At 37.1% G+C, this 25320-nt stretch overlaps 1 protein-coding gene across 2 annotated transcripts in view; it reads right to left on the bottom strand.

The window, feature by feature from the left end:
- Nucleotides 1-3641: 3641 nt before the first annotated feature.
- Nucleotides 3642-25320, bottom strand: part of PPARG (peroxisome proliferator activated receptor gamma) — a 71071-nt gene continuing 49392 nt past the window's right edge. For both annotated transcript variants that reach the window (XM_032210938.1, XM_032210939.1), the window contains exons 5-7: nucleotides 22109-22308; nucleotides 14494-14944; nucleotides 3642-6902 (exon numbers count right to left, since the gene is read on the bottom strand). In XM_032210938.1, the coding sequence (XP_032066829.1) occupies nucleotides 6655-6902; nucleotides 14494-14944; nucleotides 22109-22308 (899 nt within the window). In that variant the 3' untranslated portion in view covers nucleotides 3642-6654. The remainder of the gene's footprint in view (nucleotides 6903-14493; nucleotides 14945-22108; nucleotides 22309-25320) is intronic.

The raw sequence follows: 25320 nt of genomic DNA, 5'->3' as shown, positions 1-25320 counted from the left end.
ATTAAGTAGTTCTAAGTGAAATTAAATGTTGTAGTCAATTATACTGAACATTCTAACTCTGAACACAGAACCTCACAGATCTACTGCCCTGTGATTTGTGCCGATACTATTATTTTGTCCTGAGGAAATCCAAATGCAGATAATGCCTTTTCCAAAATAAATTGGGTTTGAAACACATTACAGTCTTCTTACGAGTCTCTTTGGAGGTCAAAGGTCCAGCACGACCTTTGCGTAGTATGAAGTGAGAGTGCAGGCTAATTTTGAAAAGCCAAAGCACCTTCCATGTTTCTACAGTATCTCAACCTATATAGGTAGTGCAACTCAGTGTAAAGAATAACCTATGTTGTCTCAATCTCTGGGTTATAAGATGAGGACTACCTGTATGAAATAAACTCTGACAATTCACAGAGATGTAAAGCCCAAACTATGCAAACTTCATTATAGTTTATCACAGTCCCTTTGAAATCAGCTGGACAATAAATGATTACTGATTTGTATATTTCTAATCTGTGGAAGACTAGCTGCTAAAGAACAATGGATATCTTAAGTAGCTGTTTTATTTTTTTCTTAATTGAGACTCTGCAGGATTAACTTCATTTGACCTGATTCAAATTTTATTTACAGTTGACTTTGCTTTGCATCTTGTTTGAAGATCCATCTGGTGACTCTTCCAGGTCTTTCCTTTCTCTGAAGCAGAAAGACCACATCTGCACTCCCCCCCAACTATTTTCTAGTTTGACTCAACCCCAGATTTATTGCTAAGATCTAGAAATTAGATCTTAAGACATAAGATCTAATTAGAAATTAGAAATAAGATTTAGATCTTAATTGGCATTGAGGATGGATGGGTTGGGTAGCAGCCTTGTGCAAAGCCTCAGTTGTGGTGTAAGAGAATCCCCAGGTCTTTATCTTAGATACGCAATAATTCAGAGGTGTCCGCAGGGTACAGTCAAAAAGCCATGATAGCACTCAAAATGGTGTGATCGAAGCAGTGCTGCCATCTTAATTCTTTTAATTTTGTCCTGAGATGTATTTATCTACTTTAATAGTCCCCCATCCATGAAAAGCAACAACAAATTTTGAAAAAAAAAAAAACCGATAGAGCTTCATTTTGGAATAGAGGGGAGAAAATGAAATAACCAGAAAAAAAATAGGACGTGCATCTGATGGATAATTTGAATGCCATAAAAAGTAGTAAAATCTTAGTTATCCAGCACTTAGGAGGGAACACAATTTTCCATTCTACTTCAAGTAGCAAAATAAATTCTTAAACTTATCAGTTAGCTTATCTGTCAAACGATTGTTCAGTTTTTACTGCTATCCAAAGCGTATGCAAGTGGGATTTTTAAAAAGCAAGTCAATTCACAATCTTATATTTTCCTCCCCCCCCACCATGTTTTATTGCCTCTATTCCCATCTTTATTTGTTTGATCTTAGTTGTACCGGAATGGGCACAAATGCCCTAATTGTTATACTGCAAGAGTCATATGATTCACAAGACAGCCAAGTCTAAAATGTTGGAATTTCTTATCCTGAGTGGAAGGTTTTTTTCATAGCACGTTCAATCCGTTTTCAGGAACAATAATTTCTGTTCTATCTTGTGTACTCAAACCACTACATAATATAATCCTACAGCAATACCCTAAAGCAGTGTTTCTCAACCTTGACAACTTTAAGATGTGTGGACTTCAATTCCCAGAACTCCCCAGCCAGTGCAGTAGAAGGGTATCTGGGTATTGAAGTCCACACAACTTAAAAGTTGCCAAGGTTGAGAAACACTGCTTTAGAGTATTGCTGTAGGATTATATTATGTAGGTCAAGATAGGAGAACTTGCAGCCTACCAGATATTACAGAATTACAACTCAGATCATCTGTCACCATTGGCTATACTCCTGAGTACTTTCAGCTATGGTTTAGCAATTTTTAAAAGACCCTATATTTCACTGTTTTTACTGTAGGATGTTGTAATTTCTCGGTGAAATGAGAAAAAGCAATTTCTCGGTGAAATGATTTTTATCATGCTTTTGCATACAGGGCACATTATATTCAGATTTGTGACATTCTGGACAGTAACTATTAAAATACTTACCTGAGGAGCCTGAGAACAAGATTTAGCAACAGTTTTGTTATTTTAGCTGTTATGTGTTTGCCTAGTTTATCAGTGTAGAATACTTTACATAGGTCCACAACCCAGAGTATGAGTATATATTTACATTTGTGATAACATCTGCATCACGTTCATTGATTTTGTTTTTAAAGCATTTTAGTTTTCAGAAAAATAATTCAAGTTGTTAAATGCCACAGAAATAGTCCAACAGGGGCTTTAAATCAAATCTTATGGAATAGGAAGCATAGACCAGAGGTGAGAATGTGTAATTCAATCTTTGCTGTTTCTACCAAATCCCCCTCAATAATTCCTGTCCCTTAATGGTTAAGGAGAGATTTCTCAACCCTCCACCCAATGAGCATTTGCCAGATGTATTGAACTTCAGCTCCTATCACATGTAGCCTGTCTAGTCTTCAATAGATTTGCAGAGTGCAAGGATGGTGAAAGAATGGCTCCTGTGATCACAGTAGTCCCCAACCTTTCCAGATCTGCAGATTTGCGGGGGGCAGAGGGGTTGATTTCACACGTGCCCTTAGACAAATGGAGTTTCGGGCGTTCGCTCACTGCTTGTGCGGCCCAATTCCCAATGGGCTGCAGCCTGGTACTGGGGCCGCAGCCTGGGATTTGGGGATTCCTGTTTTAGTTTACAAATTTTGTTCATTACTACTAATAGATTCAACCTGTGATCAGCAGTGACTAATAGATCTGAATTACACTGACCCTAGCGCAGTGATTAGAGTGCAGTACTGCAGGCTACTTCTGCTGATCACCGACTGCCAGCAGTTTGGCAGATCAAATCTCACCAGGGTCAAGGTTGATTCAGCCTTTCATCCTTCTGTAAAATGAGGACCCAGATTGTTGGGGGCAATATGCTGACTCTGTAAACTGCTTAGAGAGGGCTGAAAAGCACAATAAAGTGGTACATAATTGCTATTGCTATTTACTGAAAATAGTAAGAGTTTGGACATTCTACAAAGTTTTCAATGTATTACAATTGTGAAATTAAAGACTTTCTTTCTGAAACATGCTACTAAATTTTTAGCAATCTGAAGACAAGAAATTAATTTTAAACAAACTATATTCAATAATATTCAACAAACACAATTGGTAACTTCAGTAGTTTATCTCATTCCTAAAAATGTGGATAGAAGCATATAAACATTTTTATGCCAGTCATTTAAGGCTGTGTATGTGCGCATACATGTGTTTGTTCAAATGAGGGGAAACATATTGCCCATTACACTAATTTTGGTGAGCACACTATAATTTGATATAGAGTGCATCCTGGACCTTACTTATGTACGCTATTTAGGTTGTTTATAAGTGTATTTTAACTTTGTCTTAAACTTCATTTTGTTTATCATCTATTTTATTTATTTTTATATATCTATATCCAAAATCAAACGTATTGTACTGAATTGAATTGCCCAATCAAAATTTTGCCCCTTTTATGTAATAGCTATTCTAAAAAAGAAGAGAATATACAACATATACCTGCTAAGATTCAGAAAAGAAAAATAAAGACAAGACAAGAAAAAAGAACACATATGTTAATTTCAAGTGAACAAATGTTTTAGGTTACAGTCATGTTTTTAAAAAACAGTCAGTGATTTATGATTTGGAATATTTTCACCAAAGCCCTCGAGGTTCTGAAAATAACACAGCCTACATAAATTGACATGAGCAAGCTTTTTTTAATAAATAAAATCCCATAGAAGCAGAATATATTTAAACTCAAACCAAAATTATGATTATAATTCACATGAGAAAATACTAGGACTTTTGAAAAAGGGTTTTTCCCTGAAGTGGGTGAATGGTCTAATTAAGTACAGAGCTCATGGTGAAAACCTTTTTTCTTATTTCAAACCCTGATAAATGCTAAAAATGTTATACTTGTACCTCATTCATAATTCAGCTTGCCACTTTAAACAGATAAATGCCTAAGTTTTTGAATATCATTTTGGCATAAAAGTTAAAAACAATTTTATTATGAAAAAATGTAGTATGATATCTAAACTATAATATAATTTTTATTTATCCCTTTATATTTTCATTTTTTTCTCAAACTATAGCACCAGTTGAAATCAAAATCTGAAATAGGCATATTTCCTTATTTTTAGTAAGGAAATTAAAAATGGCATTTTATTTAAGGCACGTTGGATTGCTATCCTGACTTGATCTATAATCTCTCATTAAATTCTTACACATTGTGTTTCCCACATGTAAATTATTCATAGAAATCAGAAGTGAGAAACAGCTGGAAATCAATGAGATCAAATCTGCTTTGCAGATATTCTTGAATCCTAGTTATTTGCTATTATTTGCCAAGTATTGAACACACATTTCCACATAGAATAAATCTCCTGCCAAACCAATTCATCGGAATGGAATCAGCATTAGCCTTTCTAGCAACATGTCACAAAGTTGCAAGTTTTAAGAGCACACTTTATGTTCAAGCTTTGTACAAACCACGGGGAATCCGGATGTAATGAATTAATTTATGAATCCTTTTCAGTTTTGATAATAAATACAGTTCACATTTGAGTTGCTTTAGCTATGCAGTCCTATTGGTTTGATTCAATAGGTATGTGTACACTTGTTCATATCTCCTAGTATGGTTTTGTTCATTGTGTTGGAAGCAAACCAGAGGTTTAAATGTATAAGACGTTTGATCCCTAGCAGTACCATTCTAGGAGCAGCCAATGGAGAGCTATCTCCTACTGGAGACAACCACAATTGTGTTCAAGGCAGAGACTAGCAAATTCAACTCACTTTAGAAGCATGGCTGCTGACAGGCTAACTCACCATGACCTGCAATGATGCTTCCTTGTTGTTTCCATCTATTCTCCTTAGATAATTTTTGAGAGAAGATTTGAAGATCCACAGTGGATCAAAAACCTGATTAAGATTATTCATTTATTCACAGTTTATAGTAAAGACAGATAACTTACATCATTCAGAAGTTGCTAAGCTATCACTCCTAGTATCTCTCACCACTGGCCAGATGGGTTTGGGAGACTGGGAGCTCTAATTCAGCAATATCTGAACAACCACCCATTATCTACCTCTGATTTAATTCACTCTCACTATGGAGATTTTCCCTGAGCCATAGTATTTAGATCAGTGGTTCCCTGATGCCCACCCTGTGACATATAATTCTTACCTTAGTCAAAAAGTGAACTCTACTCATGTGGAGGAAGCCTAAAAGGCCATTAATTTGGTTTAAACAGGGTTCAAATTGCCGCCATTAAAAATCAAATTGTGGGGCATGGGCCCCACGTTGGGAACCACTGATTTAGATCATGGTGATCAGTACTTTGCCTGCATTGGTGTTATTTTTCAGGCCATTTACACCATTCTAAATCTTCAGCATTAGCAGCATATTTACTTGAGGGGAATGAGAGGATAAAGATGCTTCCTACATTTCCATTTTGGCTCAGCCTCCCAAACTCCCAGGATACCAAAAGCAGGACAGATGCATGATCTGTCTGAACAGTGATACCAGTAGGCTTTCCAAAGTCGTCCAGCATTTCCAGTGGACAACAATTTCCTTTCTCAGTCAGAAGTTGATGAATGCTATCTTGTTCTAACTTGCTGCCCTATAAATACTAATCCAAACAGCAGTCCCATAAAATCTGCCCTGTTGCTTTGCAACGTTTGGCTTGCTTGAGGGCAATCACATGAGGAATCTCTCTGCCAGCTTTGCCAAGATCAAAAGAGCCTGCTTCTGCCACCTTCACTGCCACATACAGGGAGTGTTTTACATCTCAGGGCAAATCTGAGTTTCTGGTCCTGTGCCAAACTACCACTAGAGGCAGCAGAGAAGAAAACAAGGCGGCTAGGCAGCTCACATTTGAAATCAGCATACAATATAAATGGAAGAATATAAAACTAAGCATAAAACTAATTTTGCAGTACATATCCTGAGCACCTTGAAACGTACATATATTTAAAATAAATGTAAATCATAAAAAAATCATTCTTCTGACCATCTCTTTCAAACCCAGATAAATGTCAGGAATGTTTTTAAATACCCGCAAGCTAATTATTATTTTTTAAAATCAGGCCCTTTTGCACCTTTCTGAAAAACTTGTTTCAAAGTTAGATGTATAAAATTCGAGCACTGTAGAATAATGCAGTGACCTGTCTAATTGTTGTTGATTCATAACCACATCAAGATCCATAAAACTTCCCTTGAGGGGGAAATTACTCTTCTTTGCAGTGAAGCTGAACTATACTATTACTCCAATGTTATTTTTAAATCATTGAAAAAGCAGTGCTATTATATTAAATAAACCAGGAAAAAAAGAATCTGGTAAATACAGTCAACATTTTGATGATAAAGACATTTTAATATTAAAAGGAAATTGTAAATGTATTTTTATAAACAATATGCATAAAATAGATCTATAATAGTAAAGCTCTGTCTCTTTTTAAATGGTTTTTTTTCACAGTAATTTCTTAGGTATGTAATATTTTCCCTCTTAAAGAAATAGTGCAATTTGATGAACGTACTTATGTAAATGAATTAGTATTCTGATGACCCTTAATACAAATCCTTGTAAATTTCTTGTAGGAGTGGATGAAGGCTCATATCTGTCTCCGTCTTCTTTATAATTTGCAACAGCTGCACATGTTCTGTTACAATCTGTCTGAGGTCTGTCATTTTCTGCAACAATTTTGCAAACAGCTGTGATGATTCTGGGTGATTCAGCTTTAACTGGAGTTCTAGTGATTGCAGCAAACTATCTTGAATATCTTCAATAGGTTTCACGTTAAGTAACCCAGGGCGATCTAGAAGCAAATAAAACCATTTGTTTTAAAATGTATATAGCTACATATCCATAAATATAGTTGAATTATAAAGGTTCATGCAGCAGTTCTAGCATTGCGGAAACTACCTTTAAGTGCCATCTGAACTGGAATCACCCATAAGTTTTTGACTGCCACAAAATAGATATTTTCTAGCCACAGTTCAGAGTACTTTTCCTTCACACACAATTTTACCTGTACCTCTCTTTTCATTATATTTTTTCTTGCCATTTGTTTATAATTTCTTTATGATTTTTTATTTAACATGAAGTTGTTGACAACATTCAAATAACTCTCCACCAAAACCACCACAATGTTTTATGAGATTTCTTGGGTTAGTTCTTTCAATTTTCCCTGCTCTATAGCCTTATATCCTAAAAAGAGAAAAAATAAAAAATACTAAAATCCAGCCACAGCTTAATTGAACTCCTGTCTTTATGTTGGACTTTTGGACAAATGGAGAAACTCTATAATTCTATAAGCAAAATGGATGAAAATACAGCCAAATGTTGCTAATAATTGTGCACAATGTTCCTATTTTGACAACATCTGCAAGTGACCATTGCTGCCTCTCTTGCTAATATGTAATCTCTTAAACTCACTTGGCAATGTGAAACCACAATAACCAGAATCCACTGGCTTCATGCTGCAAGGCAAAAGTTAATAAGTAAAACAATTGCTAAGTCATTCAAGTAAGTGGACAAGCTGGGTGTCATCTTGTTGTAGATGAGGGCATTGGGTACAGGCTCAGATGTCTGGATAAGGTGTACTGTACTGTACAGCTTTCACTAATCTAGTGTCCTCCAGCTGTGCTGTAAGAGAGTTCCATTTGTCTCATTCAAAATGCTCATGGGGACAATGATAATGATGATGAAGTCATACAAAACCAACAAAAGGATCTGTTGTTGTCTAGGATTTGTAGCCTGAAGACAGGAGGGAACAGAGCAAGTGACACCCTCACGTGACAAGAAAGTTCGTGCATCATCAAAGAATAAAGGGAGAAAGACTGAAATCAACAAATGATGACTTTAGGAGTTGTGCAAATCTTTTGATACCTAACAACCCAATGTCATTTTCCAGGTTTGGGTTATAGATTCTCATGGTGGCCTTTCCTGCAGCTTTTGTAGAGCAATTCTTAAACATGAAAGGGTAACTTCCTTGATCAATTAAGCCTGCAGCTCAAGCTTCAGAGGCCCAAACTGACTGCTATTAAGTTATTTAAGTAAAACTGTTAATTACATTGCCAGGTTTAAGTTCTCAGTTTTGTCACTGGAATATGATTTTATTCAAGGTCATAGACATCGTATGGTGTTAAGTGAAGGAAGTTAAAACAATAACAGACAAAAACAAGAAATCAGCTCTGTGTCTGTTTAAAGGAGTTCACGTAGGTTGAACTAGTTCTTGTAAGGATTTACAACCTGATTATATAAACCACAAAATGACTTATTTACCCTAGGTGTCAAAAAAAGGCAGCATTCCATATAAACTGAAACTGATCTACTTGATAGTTCCTTCATAACTTGGGTTTTTACATTATATTTCCCACTGACTAACTAGATCTAATATATGGGAAACGATGTACCCTCCCAAATATTTTAATAACAAGAATATAGTATCATTTTATCAAATGTTATATTTTTTCTCAGAAATCACAAAGGCATAGCTACCGTTGCAGAATTGTAAACCCAATCAATAAGTTAGTTACCAAAAAAATAATATCATTCTACTTTAAATAAAATGAGGAAAGAATAACATAGAGCAGATCTGTCAAACTTGCGACCCGCGGGCAAAATGAGTCAAGCGTTGGCCACACCCAGTTTCGTGAAGGTAGAAAAAGGTCAGAATATGTCACATGATGCTGCCGTGATGCCACGAGTTTGACATCTCTGACATAGAGTATAAAAAAAGGACACACAGAAAAGCTTTGTCAAAAAGTAGTAGGCATACTGGGTTTACATTATTTTACGAGTTACATCCTATGATGCCTTTCTGCAAGCAAAAGAGATTCTGCAGTTAGAACAGACTTCCCCTCTTTCCTCTTCCTAGTTCCAGATTTGCTCAAGAAGCTTGGAAGAGCACAACACATTTATTTATTTATTTATTGCAAGAAAAGCAGGAGAAATGAGAGACAAACTGCTTGTGTAATATTGCACAAACAGAAGCTTACTCATGTGACACTCAAGGTCATTTATTCAAAACTTTTAGATCTGTCTGCTATGTATTGAGGATAAACATTTTAGAGATGTGGCAATTAATTTTTTTTTAAATGTCTGGCTTTGGGGAGATTACTTAGATGTTAACAACATTTTGATAATCTGCAAATGCTAAAACATCTGGGTATGACTCATTGTGCATAAACATAAAATTTAAGCAAACGTAAAGTCTGCAGTATCTTTTCCTATTGTTTTTGAAATCCTAGAAAACCCCTTCCTTGCTTCACTAACAGTCTATCTTTAATGTTGTTAACAATATAATATTATTAAACTTGTCTAAAAGTAACTTCCTTTCATCCCAAATATAAAATATATTTTTTATAAATATAAAAACAAATTGAATTCTACAGGTTCTTTTTTCTATAATAAAAAAATGATTTTTTTAGCCTAGCAATTGCAACAGCAGTTAGATTTACACCCCGCTTTATAGTGCTTTAGAGCCCTCTCTAAGTGGTTTACAGAGTCAGCCTATTGCCCCCAACAACTTGGGTCCTCATTTTACCCACCTCCGAAGGATGGAAAGCTGAGTCAACCTTGAGCCTGGTGAGATTTAAATTGCAGTCAGCTGGCAGTCAGCAGAAGGAACTTGCAGTACTGCACTCTAACCACTGCGCTACCACATAATTTTTGTTTCCTGAGTTTATCAAAGGATCCAGATGTCCCTTTAATTTGAAGCCCTTACCTATTTTCTCACCCCTTTTCTTGTTTGTCATTGAGAAGAACCCAAGAAAATAAAGAAAACCTTAATGCTTTCTCCAAGAGTCTTCCCTCTTAAAGTACACCCAAATCAAGGCCAAGCTTATGATGCTGAAGCATTTTAAAAAATTATGAAACCTAGTTGGAATTTGAATAGTTGGACACTTCAATGCATTTAAAAATCAATTCCAGGGAGACTTTAGGATGAAGTCCTAACATAGGGTGGCACATATGCCTCTGTCCCCAAATAGTCATAGGAAACATTAAATAGAAGTGATAAAAATGAACTTCTATCATTCCTTTAGTTTAAAATTAAACTGTACTGTAGTTTAGTTAAACTAGAAATAAACATTAGGAGTTCTTCTATTGTAATATCAATAATATCAACGTTATTTTTGAAAGATTGATAATTACGTAAAATGTAAAGTTGAAACAATGTTCCCAAAGTAGATGACCATATATAGAGATAGGCTTTTACCAGTGTGGAAGTCTCTTTTATTCTTCAACAGTCTCAAAGAGAACCCTACTTTCTGTTAATCATTCACTTACAAAATGTTTATAACAATTATTTTATGTTCTATGTACACTTGCAAAATTCCTATGTATTCTTATCTCTTAAGAGCAATTGCTACTGAAGCTCATTTAGAACAAGAATAAGCATTTGGCTGGGAACTCTTATCATAATGTCAGTGTGACTCAGCAGTTGCGTGCCTGATTTTAATGAGTACAGAACAAATCAGGTTTTAAATTCAAAGAAACTAGCACTGGCTGCACATATCTTTACAGTTATATAAAAAAATGCTTAATAGGTGGAATATCCCTCAAAACTGTTGATTGGTTTGTCCTTTTAAATGAGAGTTTGTCTTTTTCAATCTGTAAACAGCAATTCCTATACTGATAAAACAGTTCCAGCCCTGAAAAAAAAATAGTATTTTCAACTAGATTGGATCCAACAGAAGTATTTAGCAGATAGTTGTTTTTCAAAAGAGACTGTTAATCTAGTGTGGGAATCCTGCAGTGGGAAAGAGAAAGCAATCTCTTCTGATCTCCTTTCTCCTGCTGTAAACTATTCCACTTTTCCTTAAAATTCCCAGAGCAACTGGGAAGGTGGTGAAGAAGCTTCAGTGAAACGAAACTGGAAAGGATTATTTCGGGCAGAATTCTGGTAGCGGAATGAAAACTATGAAGAAAACTACAACTTAAAGTTTGTCTTAAAACTGCAACTTAAAGCTTCAAAATAACTTATTCCTAGACTGTACATTTTTCAATAGTTTCAATTATTCAAATCACAGTGCAATTATTACTTGAAAACTTTAATCTGTACAACTTCAGACACAATTATTGTAAATATGTAATGCCCTGAAGATTTAAAAGACTATGAAGACAGCAAATTGTCCATTTTGTGGAAGCTTTGTTTTGGGGCATTCTATAGGCAAATACATATTAAATCCTTTTGAAAATTTAATTTACAATTGGTCTGTTTATACATTTGTCTCCAAGTTCACTGAAGATGCTATTTTAAATATTAAACATTTATACAAAAAAAACCACTGAAGAAACAAACTAGGAAGAGTATTGATGCTTTCGATGTTGGAGAAGACCCCAGTTTAGTCCATTAGTTAAGGAACCTGGCTAGAAAGCAGAAGGATATGAATTTTAGTCCCACCTTAGACATGAAAAGCAGCTGGGTGACATTGGGCCAGTTACTGTCTCTCAGCCAAATCCACTTCACAGGTTTGATACAGGAGTGGGTTGCTCCCCGCATTACTGCCAGTTCGGTGCACGCAAAATGCACAAAAATAGGTCTGCGCATGTGCAAAACGTTAAAAAAGGAAAAAATTAAAATTTGTGCATGTGCAGAACTGAATATCAATATGGTGGCCCTATAAGAGAACTGGTTCAGGGGCATGGCAGACGGGGGTGGCTGCTGGTTCCAGTGACCTAGGCCGCCAAATGACTACCGGTTCGGCCAAACCGGTCTGAACTGGTAGGAACCCACCTCTGGTTTGGTATTGTGAGAAAATAACAGGAAGAAAGAGAATTAGGTGTGTTCACCATCTTGAGTTATTTATAAAAATAATAAGTGTGTAATAAAAAAAATCCAAAATCTAAAAAAAACCTCCTGAGAATACTGTGGACATCCAAGAAAACAAACCAGATGGATCACTGAACAAATTAACCCAGAGTTCCCAATCAAGACACAAATGATTAGGCTCCAATTACTCTACTTTGGAGAGATGCAAACTCAGCTCTCTGGAGACGGCTTTAATATTGGGGAAGGGAGACGGAAGGAGAAGAGGACAATGAGTAGCAAAATGGATAGATTTAGTTACAGAAGTGATAGGAAGTGCTGCTGTAAGAACTAAGATTTGACATCAACTTGATGGCATGTAATCAACCAACCAACCAATCAATCAAACAAGAATACAAATATTTCAGGGAAAATTTTTCTCATGCAAGAATCTTACAGGCACTAAATAAGGCTTTGCTAAAAATGTCTACTAGCTGGTTCAGTCCTAGTAGATTCTACTCTAGGGTTTCCAGGCAGACAGAAGAACGGAAAAGGATGTGAATTTATACCTTAACTCTAATTGCATTGAAAATATAATGGATTTAAGCACCCAATGAAGAATGTAATTTCCACTGATTCCTTTTCAGCAGAACTCAATGGGTACAATATTGCCTTATGGATTTGAATTTTCTCTTATTTTTCAATTGTAAACACACTCAATTGTAATGTTACTTTGAAAATTCTTATTCAATTTTTTATAGCCTAGAAATATTTATATCCTTGTTCCTCTCCCTTGGTTGCATTTCTAAATATCTGTTAAAATAAAAGTTTAAAAAAGGTTAAAAAGTATTCATATTTGAAACATCCATACTTGAAATGCATTCAGATTTTCTTTTTTCCTTATGTGTTCAGAGTTTTGAGGAAAGCAAACAGGAAGACATTTTCTAACCTTTATTATCAAAAAGTACCATCCAACTCAAAGGATTTCTTGAGATGGAAGGTAGTTTTTCCCCTGACAATCTTGCATTCCAAGACACTGTACTTCTCAATTTAATTTTTGTTGAATTATATCATTTAGAGTAAATTCTTGAATTTGTCATATCAAAGTGAAGGAAAAGAGAAATGATATTAATGATTCATTCCTTTGCAAAGTGTCATAACTCCTGTCTTATTGCATCTGTGACTAATTGTAACTCATTTTTTAAAAATATTTCTTGAAATAATACAGCTTTTTATTCTTTCCAGTCTAATGGCATGCTGGAAAAGAAATATTTAGGAGGACTCGGGACTTTGTCCATCAATACCATAATACTCTGAAAACAGAATGGAACTGAATTTGGTATGCTGGAAGCAGCTCTCAAAAGAAAAATCAACTTTGATTTTTGCCTTTATTCAGAGCCACTCAGTCACTTACACCAACATCTAACTCAAGAATTCTTATAGTATAAATTCTTGCTAAATGAGCTTTTAGTTTAACTAACAACATGCCTTAATGCTGCAGTTCCAAGTGAAAAGTGCCAAATAATAATTAAGCTCCTTTAATCCTGACACTTGTTGAATCATGCAATCCTCAAATGTGGTTGAGAGAAAGAAGCAATCAGAGAGATGAAATTATGTAAGAGTGGTGGCGCCTGGTTCTGCGTAAGGAAAACATAGCACTGCATAGCGTGACAAGCAGCAGCAACTCAACTCAGGAGGGTTACACTGGAGATGCATAGAATCACAAAGAAACACATAGGTCCACCTAACACTTTTTTGTTTACACGTGGCCCCATGCTCAGTCTCAAGACGTCTGCTGCAGACTCTGACAAACAGCTATTAATCAGAACCAATAATGTTGGGTTTCATAGTTTGTCCTGGTACAAGATAGTTTTCCAGTCCTTACTTTTGTGACTGAACTACCAGGGCTGTCTGAATGGAATCAGGAGACAAAGGGCAAAACCAGTTTTCCGGGACCAAAGAACAAGAACTGAAGGACAAACCAGAACTGAGATACAAGCAGAGATTCAGACTGAAAGGCAATCAATGCTTACAGAAAGAAACTAGGGCTCCATAATATCAGATTGGTCAAGCAAGGATTAATTAACACAAAGATTCTTGCATTTTTCTTCCCAAGAGGATCCAATAACCAGAACAAATAGAGTCAGTCCAACCAGCTAAAATGTAGTCATTGGATGTGGAGCAGCTGCATAGAGATCAAAAATCCAGACCTTTAGAACTCCTAGGATTCCTGATGTATACTTTCTGGAGAATACTTAAGACTCTTTTGGATGCTTAAACTCTTTCAAAAAGGGCAATTGATCATTTCATTAATCTTCCAAACTGCATATAGTAGGATGATAAAAATTGCCTCAATAATCTTTGTTCTAAAAGGATCATCGCACATATGTAAATTAGACCTTGGGAGACAAGAGCCTATCCATAATAAAGTAGCATAGTTTTCATATCAGGACCGCCCAATTTATGATTCAACTGAAAGCAGTTCAGGAAGCATTTATAACTACGCCAGGGATTTAGTATTTTAATGTTCTGAGTGGGAACGGAAATACAAGGCTGGTGTGCTAAATATGGGATGCTTGGGCAGCTCAGAAGTCATGCACCATGGCTAAAATCTTTGCAAATCAAGGAGAATATGCAACTTTCTCACACTTACCTCCACTGAGAATAATGACAGCTATAAATATTGCCAAGTCACTGTCATCTAATTCCAGTGCATTGAATTTGACAGCAAACTCAAATTTTGGCTCCATAAAGTCACAGAAAGGTTTCCGCAGACTCTTTAGGAACTCCCGAGTCATGAATCCTTGTCCATTGGATATGAGAACACCATCTTTATTCATCATGGAGGCTAGGAGTGTATAGATGATCTCATGCACTCCATATTTCAGGAGAGTTACTTGGTCATTGAGGTCTAAACTCACAAAACCTGGAATGTTTTTGGCAAATTCAGTGATTTCCTGAACAGCTTCCACCGAGCGAAACTGGCAGCGCTGGAAGATACGTATGGCCACTTCTTTATTTTGCTCTTGCATGGGGGTCAAATGTTTACACTTGATCTGGTCTTCTCCCATCATTAAGGAATGCATGTCATAAATGACAAATGGCTAAAAAAAGAGAGATACAGTTGATGATTAGGATTTTTGCAACACAAAACACAATGACTATCTGAAAAACAGGTTGGAGAAGATAGGCTTAAGTGTATGAATGTAAAGAACTTGGTTACATAGATCTCTCCATTTTCAAGGACATATCTTGAAGAAAAACCATTTTGTTTTGGTAAATAAAGCCCTATATTTTCCCCTCAAGGTAAATTGCTAAGAAGCAGCAATCATTTCAAGCCAATAGCATATCTACTTTATCATTTTGAAAACTTGTTATACCAGCATAATACTGGCAATTAGGCTCCTATATTTTATCAATAAGCCTAAACTGTATTTTTACGGCTTTCTGAATTTCCTTGCCACAGATATGTAATGGGTAATAAAACCCATGTAAAATGTACAGCATGGGATTGGCAGATTTTAAGTTGATTTTTCCCCACCCACCCACAATCATACCCACATTGACTTAACGCTAGGAATGTAACATCATCCTCCTCAATGCAGAGAAGTGAAGCTGAGATAGAAAACCTTACTTGTACGTTAGTTCTAAAACTCATCCAGCAACATGGAAGATAAGCCATTACTCCCACAGAAGAATTCACTAGCATTGTGCAGCAAATCTATTTACCATATTTTATTGAATTTATCCCTATAGCAATAATACTTATGATTTAGTTATTGATTCTTTAAAACAAAAACAGGTAAACAATTGTGATTGAATTGCCAAGAGATAGCTAGCTAGATGATAAATAGCTAGATAGCTAAATAACTAGATAGAGAGAGAAAGAGAGAGAGAGACAGACAGAAAATCTAGAAGGCTATTGTGATCATTTCATAAAGAGTATGCTTATTCAGAATGTACAGTATTTTAAAATCATCACAATGAACAATGCAGCTAATTGGATGAAAAGTAGAAGGTGCTGGGACATCATTTGCTTCAACTGGACTTTGAAGAACTTTTTTTTTTAATCAAAGGAATGTCAAACATGGAAAATGATACATAGGATGAAAGGTGGAGGATCTGATTTATGCTTTTCTTCTTTACCCATTGAACTCCTTAAAAATGAACTTCTCAAAAGAGTATGGATCTGTTTGCAAGAGAGGATAAAAGGATTGTCAAAATTCTAATCTGTTGCCTCTACAAGGATTAGAATAAAGGCACCACATGATACTGCAGCATGCACTATCCAAACGTTTTTTGCCTTTCTTATCCAGATATTATCTAGCCAGGGTCTTTCTGTTTGAATTCTAAAGTCCCAGTTTTTTCATTTTCTATTATTTTGTTGTCCCACTCGTTCTTGCTGGCAGACAAATGTTATATCTTGCAGATTTTCCAATGCACTGTTTTTGCTACTTTGTCCTACCATTGTTTAGAGTCAGTCTGTTCTTTAGCGGCTAAGTCATTTCATTTCATTCATTTCATTTATTAGGTTTGTATGCCGCCCTATTCCCGAGAGACTCAGGGCGGCTTACAATAAAAAGGGAGGGGATATAAAAATAAAATAAAAACAAACAATTTAAACAAACAGTTTAAAATACTACAACAGCCGTAACCTCGAATGGGGCTGGATAGTTCAACAGCCTCAGGCCTGCCGGAACAGCCAGGTCTTAACTGCTTTGCGGAAGGTCGGAAGGGTAGTAAGGGTCCGGATCTCCACGGGGAGATCGTTTCAGAGGGCCGGAGCAGCCACAGAGAAGGCCCTCCCCTGAGGAGTCACCAGATGGAATTCGGAGGAGGCCTAAGTTTTTCTTCAACTTCTTTTCAGAGGCCTGCATTTACTATCTGTTGCTGTCCTCTCAATTTTGGCCTTGTATGCATTTGTTCTTAAGGCTTCATCTTATGCAGCCAGAATTTGTCCCTCTGTTTTCAATTTTCCTGCTCTTAGGTGTTGCCAAGTCTTATTGTTATCTGCTTTGCCTGCTATTTTTTTAATGTATTGGCCATGTAATACCACTTTGCCTTGTCATGTCTCTTTTCTATCTTTCATTTGGTCTTTCTTGAAGGCCAGTTTGGTCTTTACAGTACTCAGTGAGGCTTCATAGTGTACTAGCTTCAGTATATCTTCTTCACTGCCCTTCAGATATTCTTCCAATGTCCTTTCTTCTTATTCAACTGTCTGGTGTACTTGCAGCATTCCACACCCAGCTAGTCTGTCAACATTACTACACTGATAAAGGACACGATTCAATGTCATTATGTTTCTGGTCTTCCTATCCAGGGCTTTTAGTTCAGTTTTAGTCCAATCGACTATCCCAGTCTAATGACTGGAATTGCCCAGGTATTAATTGCCTTAATGGTATTTCTACAAGTGAGTTTGAACTCTTAGCCTTCTTCTTGACTTCAGTGTGCTTGAGCCTGAAGTATGCTGACATATTTGTAGTAATCTTCCTCATCTAGACTCAGTGTTATTTCTGTAGGGCATCCTTCAGCTTTCACTATTTTTCTCTAGTGATGGTGGGGGTGGAACATTTGTCCAGTGCAGACTCCATTGCAATACTTTGGACATGTCGAGCAGATGGTGTATTTCCATACAGCTTCAGATCATCCATGTAAAAGATGTGATATTGCCTGGCAGATTTTTTCGATGTTTGATAATCATGGGGCAACTTTTTCAAAATTATTGACAGAGGAATCAGTGCAATGATAAACAGTAGTGATGACAGTGAATCGCCTTGTAAAATTCCTCTTTTGATATTAACCTTTCCCAGTTTATTACAATTGACCAGCAATATTGTTTTTCACTGTGCCATTGATCTTTGCACAAAGCTTGAGATGTTTGTACTGATTCATGTTATTTCTAGACATCTGATTATCAAAACATGTGGCAGGAAAACAAATGCCTTTTTGTAGACAATCCATGTTATATTCAGGTTGGTCTTCCTCCCCTTGAAATTTGAAAGTTAATAAAATTTGTATACCGCCCACTCCCTTGGGACTCTGGGCGGCTTACAGACAAGATAAAAGCATTAAAAAAATTAAAGGTAAAAAATACAGTTGTTAAAATTGCACACCATCCATTCTGTCTGAGTGGGACTGGACATTGGTCAACAGCCCCAGGCCTGCCGGAACAGCCAGGTCTTGGTGGCTTTTTGGAAGGCCGGGAGAGTGGTAAGGGTCTGGATCTCTACAGGTAGATCGTTCCACAGGGCCAGCACAGCTACAGAGAAGGCCCTCCCCCGGGGCCGCCAGCCGGCATTGTCCAGTCGACGGCACCTGGAGGAGGCCCAACCTGTGAGATCTAGTTGGTCGTTGGGAGGTATGTGGCAGGAGGCGGTCTCTCATGTAGCCAGGTCCTAAACCATGTAGGGCTTTAAAAGTAACGACTAGCACCTTGAAGTGCGTTCGGAGACCAATAGGGAGCCAGTGCAGCTCGCGGAGGATGGGTGTAACATGGGTGTATCTAGGTACACCCAGTATCGCTCGCGCAGCTGCATTCTGGACCAACTGTAGTCTTCGAACACTCTTCAGGGGCAGCCCCATGTAGAGCCCCCTTGCAGTTTTCCAAAATTATCTAGTCAGTTAGAAGTCAATCTTTTGTTCCTCCGCAGTTTGGAGGTTTCCTTTCTGCCCAAATGGAAAGAGCTTGCTTTCAATTAGATGCTGTTGGACTGCATCAGCTACCACACTAGTTAGCAATCTGAAAGTTGTTGGTAAGCAGGTAATTGGCCTGAAGTTCCCTGATGCTGCCCCTTTCGCTGCATCCTTCATTATCAGATAGATTTTTGCCAAATGTTAGACGCTTTTCAATTTCACCTCCTTGCAGTATGTTGTTAAACTGCTTGGCAACAAGTGGGTGTAGACCAGTCAGATGTTTCAACCAAAAACCATGCAGTTCATTTTTACCTGGTGCTGACCAATTCTTGATGTTTCTTGCTGTTTTTTCTACTATTTCTGCTGTTATTACTAATTCTTTCATTTTATTTTTATCTACCTCCTTTAACCAAGCTGAGCCCTTGTTGCATTTGTTCGGGTTATTCCATATCTATGTCCAGAACTATACTGTTTCTTAATCCTCAAGTACTATCTGATTCGGTCCAGTCTCCACTGATGGATTGGTAGAAATGTTTATGATTGGGCTGAAATGGGAAGTTCTGCCTGTAATTTGCAATTCAAGTTTTGTGTCTGCTGATTTTCTTGGCTACAGGTGTTATTTGCTGCTTTATTATTTCCAGTGCTTCCTTCATGTTCTTTGATTGTACGTGATATTTCTTAGAAAATTGCAGAAAATACTAATTAGTGGAAGCTAGAGAACTTGAAATGGGTTTCCTTATCACGTAATAGAGTATTTTACAAAGGCCAGCGAGCACTGTATGTCTCAGAAAAACTGTCTACATCATTATTTTAAACTCTACAACCTATTTAAGCATTACCAGTCATTTACACATTTACACGATGAAATGCTACCTACAGTTCTGAGAAGGAACATAGTTGAGAATTGTATCCACAATAAACATGTTAATGTTTGGGAACCCAAAGTCCATCACAGAATGCATAATAAAATTGTTTTACACATTATTTACTGAATGAGCACATTTGTTCCCATTCTTTTTGAAGGTAAGGCCAAGGAAGTATTGGCCTTTTATATGGGGTTTTCGCTTCTAGTTTTTATTCCGGTAACACTATCCTGATAGTTGGAATTTAATCATTGGTAGGTAAAAACTGTCAGAAGAACACACACAAAAGTTCCAGTTTAGATGTAATTCTTAGCACATCAGACTCATAACATGAAAGCCCAATTTCAAAGAGTTTCCAGTGTCAGTTTTCCTTTATTCAGGGAATAAGTGGAACACTGATGTGAATTATAATGTTAACCTTGAACTCACACATTTTAAAATATTATTTAAAGCTTATCAAAATGTGATCGTTTGTACGCTACCATAAAAAAAGTATCTGATTTTATACAGGATTACTTTTGGAAAGGCAATCAGTAAACAACATTCTATTTTTGAAGGGCCCTCTTTCATCCTTGCTCCTCCCATTTCATTCGTTCGTCATACAGCAATTCCATAATCCAATGTTTGACCCAGTAATTACAGAGCAGAACTCAATAAGGGGTACTGCATATCAGCAGACTTGGTTCTGTTTGAAGGAGGGCTTTCCAAGTGTGTGTGTGTGTGTGTGTGTGTGTGTGTGTGTGAGAGAGAGAGAGAGAGAGAGAGTTTATATATAGTGTGCAGATTGCTTTTAGCCATGTGTAAAGTATGTTTTTTTTTTTAAATGTCTCCAGATTCCATCCCTTAAATGTTGCCATTAGATATACCAAGGACATGTGACTTTTCCTTAGCAGCCTCTTCCCTGTTGAACCCCCTTTCCTCTGAGAACCGGCAGCCTCTCTCCACACTTCTAGCCTTGCAGAAAGCTGTAAAGGGCTGGGTTTCTCCCTGGGTGCTGGGATAAAGCAAGATTGGAACTCAAGGCATGCATAGAGTGACGGATTGGAGATGGTAGGCCAGGTGCCTGATATAGTTGTTTTTTATTGTTTGTGGTTTTATTATTGTTGTGAGCTGCCCAGAGTTGTGTTTTATAAGATGGGTGGTCATGTAGGGCTAATGCACAATAAAATAAGCCTTGTTTCATTATCCACAGTTAGGCGGGAATGGAATCTCTGTAAATAACAGGGGCTACATCTACCCATAACCCACCATGTATGAAGACAGCGTATCTATAAATCACACACAGATCCTGTAAAACTATTTGGAAGTAGCAGTCCATCCTTTTCTCAATATACCAGTTGTGGGTAGTGTGAATATGTCCATATCTTACAAAATAGTATATTTGGTTAGATACAGCCAAATGCTGAACATCTTAAGAGGACTGCCCAATATTCTATTGCAGAGGGGCATTTTGCAAAGTGGTCACTCTTTTGTGTTTTCTGGATATAATTGTGTCTTCTCATTCAGAAAAACAAACTAAGATCTCTTTAAATGCATTTTTTTCAATGGGAGAGCAGCACCATAAATTTTATGGAGTGTCTTAACTCTTGTTCCAGAGGAAATGCTCCAAAGACAATTTGGCAGTACTTCCTTGGGAAGTGCAGAGTAGGCAGTGACTTACTGGCAAAAACTCCTGCCTTATTCTGTTTTCTGAAACTTCCCCCTTCCCCTAAAAGTTAAGGCCTCCTTGTCCTTCCTGCTAACTCCTATCTTCCACCATCAACCAGCTCAAGGAGAAGAGGGAGAGGGCACCTGTGAGATGCTGTGAAAATGCAGCCTACGATTGACAGGAAGATGCAGAGCTGGTGGCCTTCTGAGATACTAAGGCTGAAGGATCATATGAATGAACTAGTATCTGTATCGTAAGTCAGAAAACATACCATTAGAGACAAGAGGACATATGCAAGGCCATTACCTAGCATCAAGGAAGCACAAGAGTTCTTTCTGACCTAGGAATTTTTATTCAAATGAGAACAAAAATAAACTTGCTCAGATCTAATGCAAGCCGGCAATAAAGGATGTAAACAAGGATTTTCACGAGCATAGAACCAGTAAATTTACAACAAATTGTTAAACAGATAGAGTATAAGGAAGTAAAGTAAATACTGGAAGGAAGAACTGAACAGTAGACATTTGTTGACAAATGAAAATAAAAAGATCAGTGGAACTAGATGGGTTAGTTTTAAAACAACAAAAATGTGAATTTGCTGTTCTTCTAACACAGAGTTTCACAATCTTGACAATCTTAAGATATATAGATTTCAATTATCACAAGCATGCTGGCTGGGGAATTCTGGGAGTTGAATCTATTGTCAAGGTTGAGAAACCTTAACAAAAGGATGTAGCTGGTCCTTGAATTAGCCTTTCTACCGGGGAAGTAAAAATGTCCAGTCTCATGCCAAGAAAAGGATTGAACAGTAGCCCAACACAGTTGCTTGAAGACATACAGTAGCTCCATTGGATAATGTAGGTGATTACCAATGGAAAAAAGAGTGACTATACAGGAACACAAGTTGTGTTGACCTTCACATACTTGTATGGGATTCAAATATTTTATTATACTTTTTCCAAATAATGTTTACTTATCCCATCTAAACCATTTCCTGTGTTTCAGCTTTGGTTTGAAATACATTAAGTACCAAGCACATTAAAAAAATAACAACACACAATATAGTCCATTAGAATGCTAGACCTTTTGCCCAAAGAAAAAAAGAGCAACTGGATGGAACTTACTGATTGGTCTGTTGTCTTTCCTGTCAAGATTGCCCTCGCCTTGGCTTTGGTCAGAGGGAAAGACTTTATGTAGGAATCATAGAGCAGCTTGGCCAGGGCTCGCAGATCAGCAGACTCAGGATTCAACTGGTCAATGTCACTTGAAATCTCTGCCAAGAGTTTCTCCTTCTCAGCTTGTGGCATTCGCCCAAACCTAATAGCTGAAAGGAAAAAGGCAGCAGTAATAAATTGCACCTAACTGATCTCCATTCTGTTGTAGTTGCATTTTCCCTCCACCTCCTTTTACAAGCTTACAGGATGGGTTTCCCTTATGGAAAAAAAGGCACTGAAAATAACGGGGGGGAAATTATCAGCTCATAAAATGTACCAACAATGAAGAACGAATGAGGATATCCTGGTTTTGTGGCACTAAACGTTGACTCTGACAGTGTCTTTGGTTGGCTTATTTAGGACATTTGGCTAATTCAAGAGAAGTTGATGGCGTTTTGATGGAAACCAAGCCATTGATGTCCAGCTCATAGTAGCATGGCCAATGTAATACAAATATACTGGGAATGAATGAATGAATGAATGAATGAATGAATGAATGAACTGTTACATAAGAAGTGTCATTTTCTGTCACTCCGATATAGCTCTATGCCAGTGGTTCCCAACCTTTTTATGGCCATGCCCCACCTAAGCATTTCTAAAATCCTGACCCCCACCCCCATGACATATAATTCTTACTTTACCCAAAAAGTGAACTTTGCTCACACAGAGGAAGCCTAAAAGGCCATTAACTTGGTTTAAACAAAGTTCAAATTTCCCCCATTAAAAATCAAATTGCCCCTTTGTGGAGCATGGGTCCCACACTGGGGACCACTGCTCTATGTTGTAAGACAGAACCCACTTCCATTATAGTGCCCAATATATCCTACTATAAAGCAGAGTTAAAATACTTATTTTATTTCAAATTTCTTCACCCATTTTCCATTACCCATTACAATTATTACAAAGAGAAAGAAAAGCAGAATATCCATAAAGCGTGGAAGTGCAGAGAGTGAATCGAATTACTTTCCTTTTCCCTCTCTAGTATTTCTTTCAGTGGAAATCATGGAAAAATGCTTATGTTTGCTTTGAATTCTAACAGCAATATAATATTTCCTCTCAATGGAAAAGGAGTGCATGTGTTTGGTCAGCTCTGTGTCACCCTCACTAGTGACCAATCATTATTAAATCACCTCCTTTCTTCTCTTTGAGAAAAAGAAAGGCTTCCCACACATACTAGTACAATCCATGTTGCATAAAAACTCTGCATTTGAATAAAGAGAGTAGCTACCTAGCTACCTGATCTTCTTCTACTGGGGGAATAGCTTTAGGCATGTTCAGAATGTTCATTAATGTGGATTAAAAGTCCTATCTATTTAACTATAAGGCTATTTTTCTTTTCTATGCTGAAGGCATAAATAATTTGAAGGGACAAAAAGTTTATCCTGGTAGAATTTCATTAATTTCAAACGAACTTTTCTAGATAAACATATATTGCCATGTAATGTTAGGAGTTAAAAATTATCTGTATGTGTATTTGTCTTCATATGTCTCTTTTGTCTATCTCTGTGTAATACACTACAATCAATTTTTCTGTATAACACTAAAAGTATTCTGTCATAGAAAAGATAAACGTTCTTCAGTTTTAGCAGAATATTTTACTTGATTCCTTTATTAGCTGATTATTAAAAGCATGCAAGAAAAAAAGTTTGAAATTGCCAAAGCACCAAATAAGTGTTCTAAATTGTATGTTTTAGGAATTAGTGATTTTACATGGTGTAGCGATTATGGTACTGGTCTAGAAACCAGCAGATAATAAGTTCTATGACTTCCTTGGCCATGAAAACCGACTAGGTGATTTTGGGCTAGTCTCTCTCTCAGCTCAACCCAATTCACAGCATTCTTGTGGGGAACATAAGGAGGCAGGAGAATTAGGTATGCTTGCTACCTTAATAAAACAGCAGGATAAAGATACAGATATAATAAAAAAAATAAAGATACAAAAAGGCAGGATAAAAATCTAACAGGTTCTTCAAAGAAGGCATGAATCAAAGCTTCCATGGTGATCCTTTGCATAGAAAATTCACACAGATAAATGGTCCTTTACTTAGGATTGTTCGTTTAATGATGATTCAAAGTTACATTGACTTTGGAAAAAAATGACTTAAGACCTGAGTTTACAACTGTTAGGCCACCCACACGGTGATGTGACTGCAACTCTGGCACTTTGGCACTTGCATTTACAGCTGGTCATAGTGTACTGCAGTCACACACTTGTGATTTATGGTCTTTTTTTTTTTTGCTGATATCTGGCAAAAAAATTAAAAAGGCCTTTGAGGAAGCTGTATTCTCATAACAACCGCATGGTTTTCCACTGTGATTTGCCTAATACCCATCATAAAAATTGTAAAATTGTGTCTGACTCGACTTACAACCAAATGACTGAAATTTCGGTCCCAATTGCGATCATAAGGTGACAACTGCGAGTACATTTTGTAATGAAAATAATTCTAACAATATCCATGTATTTGAAAACTGGGGCAAAGGGTCCAAATTGCTCATGTTCAAAAATGCATGTAGGAGAGTGGAGACAAATCCAATTGAAGTATGTTGGTGGCGATATAGGAATTAGAATGAAATGGATTATTCTTTGCAAGATCAAAGAGTCTCTGCTTCCTATGGAGGGAGACAATATTATTTATAATCCTTATTTGTACAGCATGTTTCCATGGATGCCAAGCTTTATAGCCCTTAACATGCTACATGGCCATATTTACCTGCAATAAAATCAAGCAAAGCACACAGTTCCTTTAACAATCTGAGAATTTCTAGATTAGTGCTATAAACCATAAATTCTGGAGGTCAACAAAAGCTGTACCTCCAAAACATGTGATTTTCTTCCGCGTTTGCAGGCATGAAGTATATACATTGGAAAAAGAATTGCCTAAAATTGTGATGGTGAACCTATGGCATGTGTGCCACAGATATGGCACATGGAGCCATATGTGAGGACACGCAAGGCATTGCCATGACCGGCTGATTTTCAGCCTTCCGGAGGAGGGCAGGTGGAGGCCGTTTCACCCTCCCCAGGCTTCAGGAAAGCCTCTGGAGCCTGTAGATAGCAAAAAATGAGCCCAACGGGCCAACTGGAAGTTCGGAGGTTTCAGTGAGGACTGCGTGCATGT

This window comes from Thamnophis elegans, chromosome 2 (assembly GCF_009769535.1).
Source record: "Thamnophis elegans isolate rThaEle1 chromosome 2, rThaEle1.pri, whole genome shotgun sequence".
Classification (NCBI taxonomy): Eukaryota; Metazoa; Chordata; class Lepidosauria; order Squamata; family Colubridae; genus Thamnophis; species Thamnophis elegans.
Note: the sequence above shows the minus strand (reverse complement) of the source record. Positions and strands in the feature narration are given on the sequence as shown.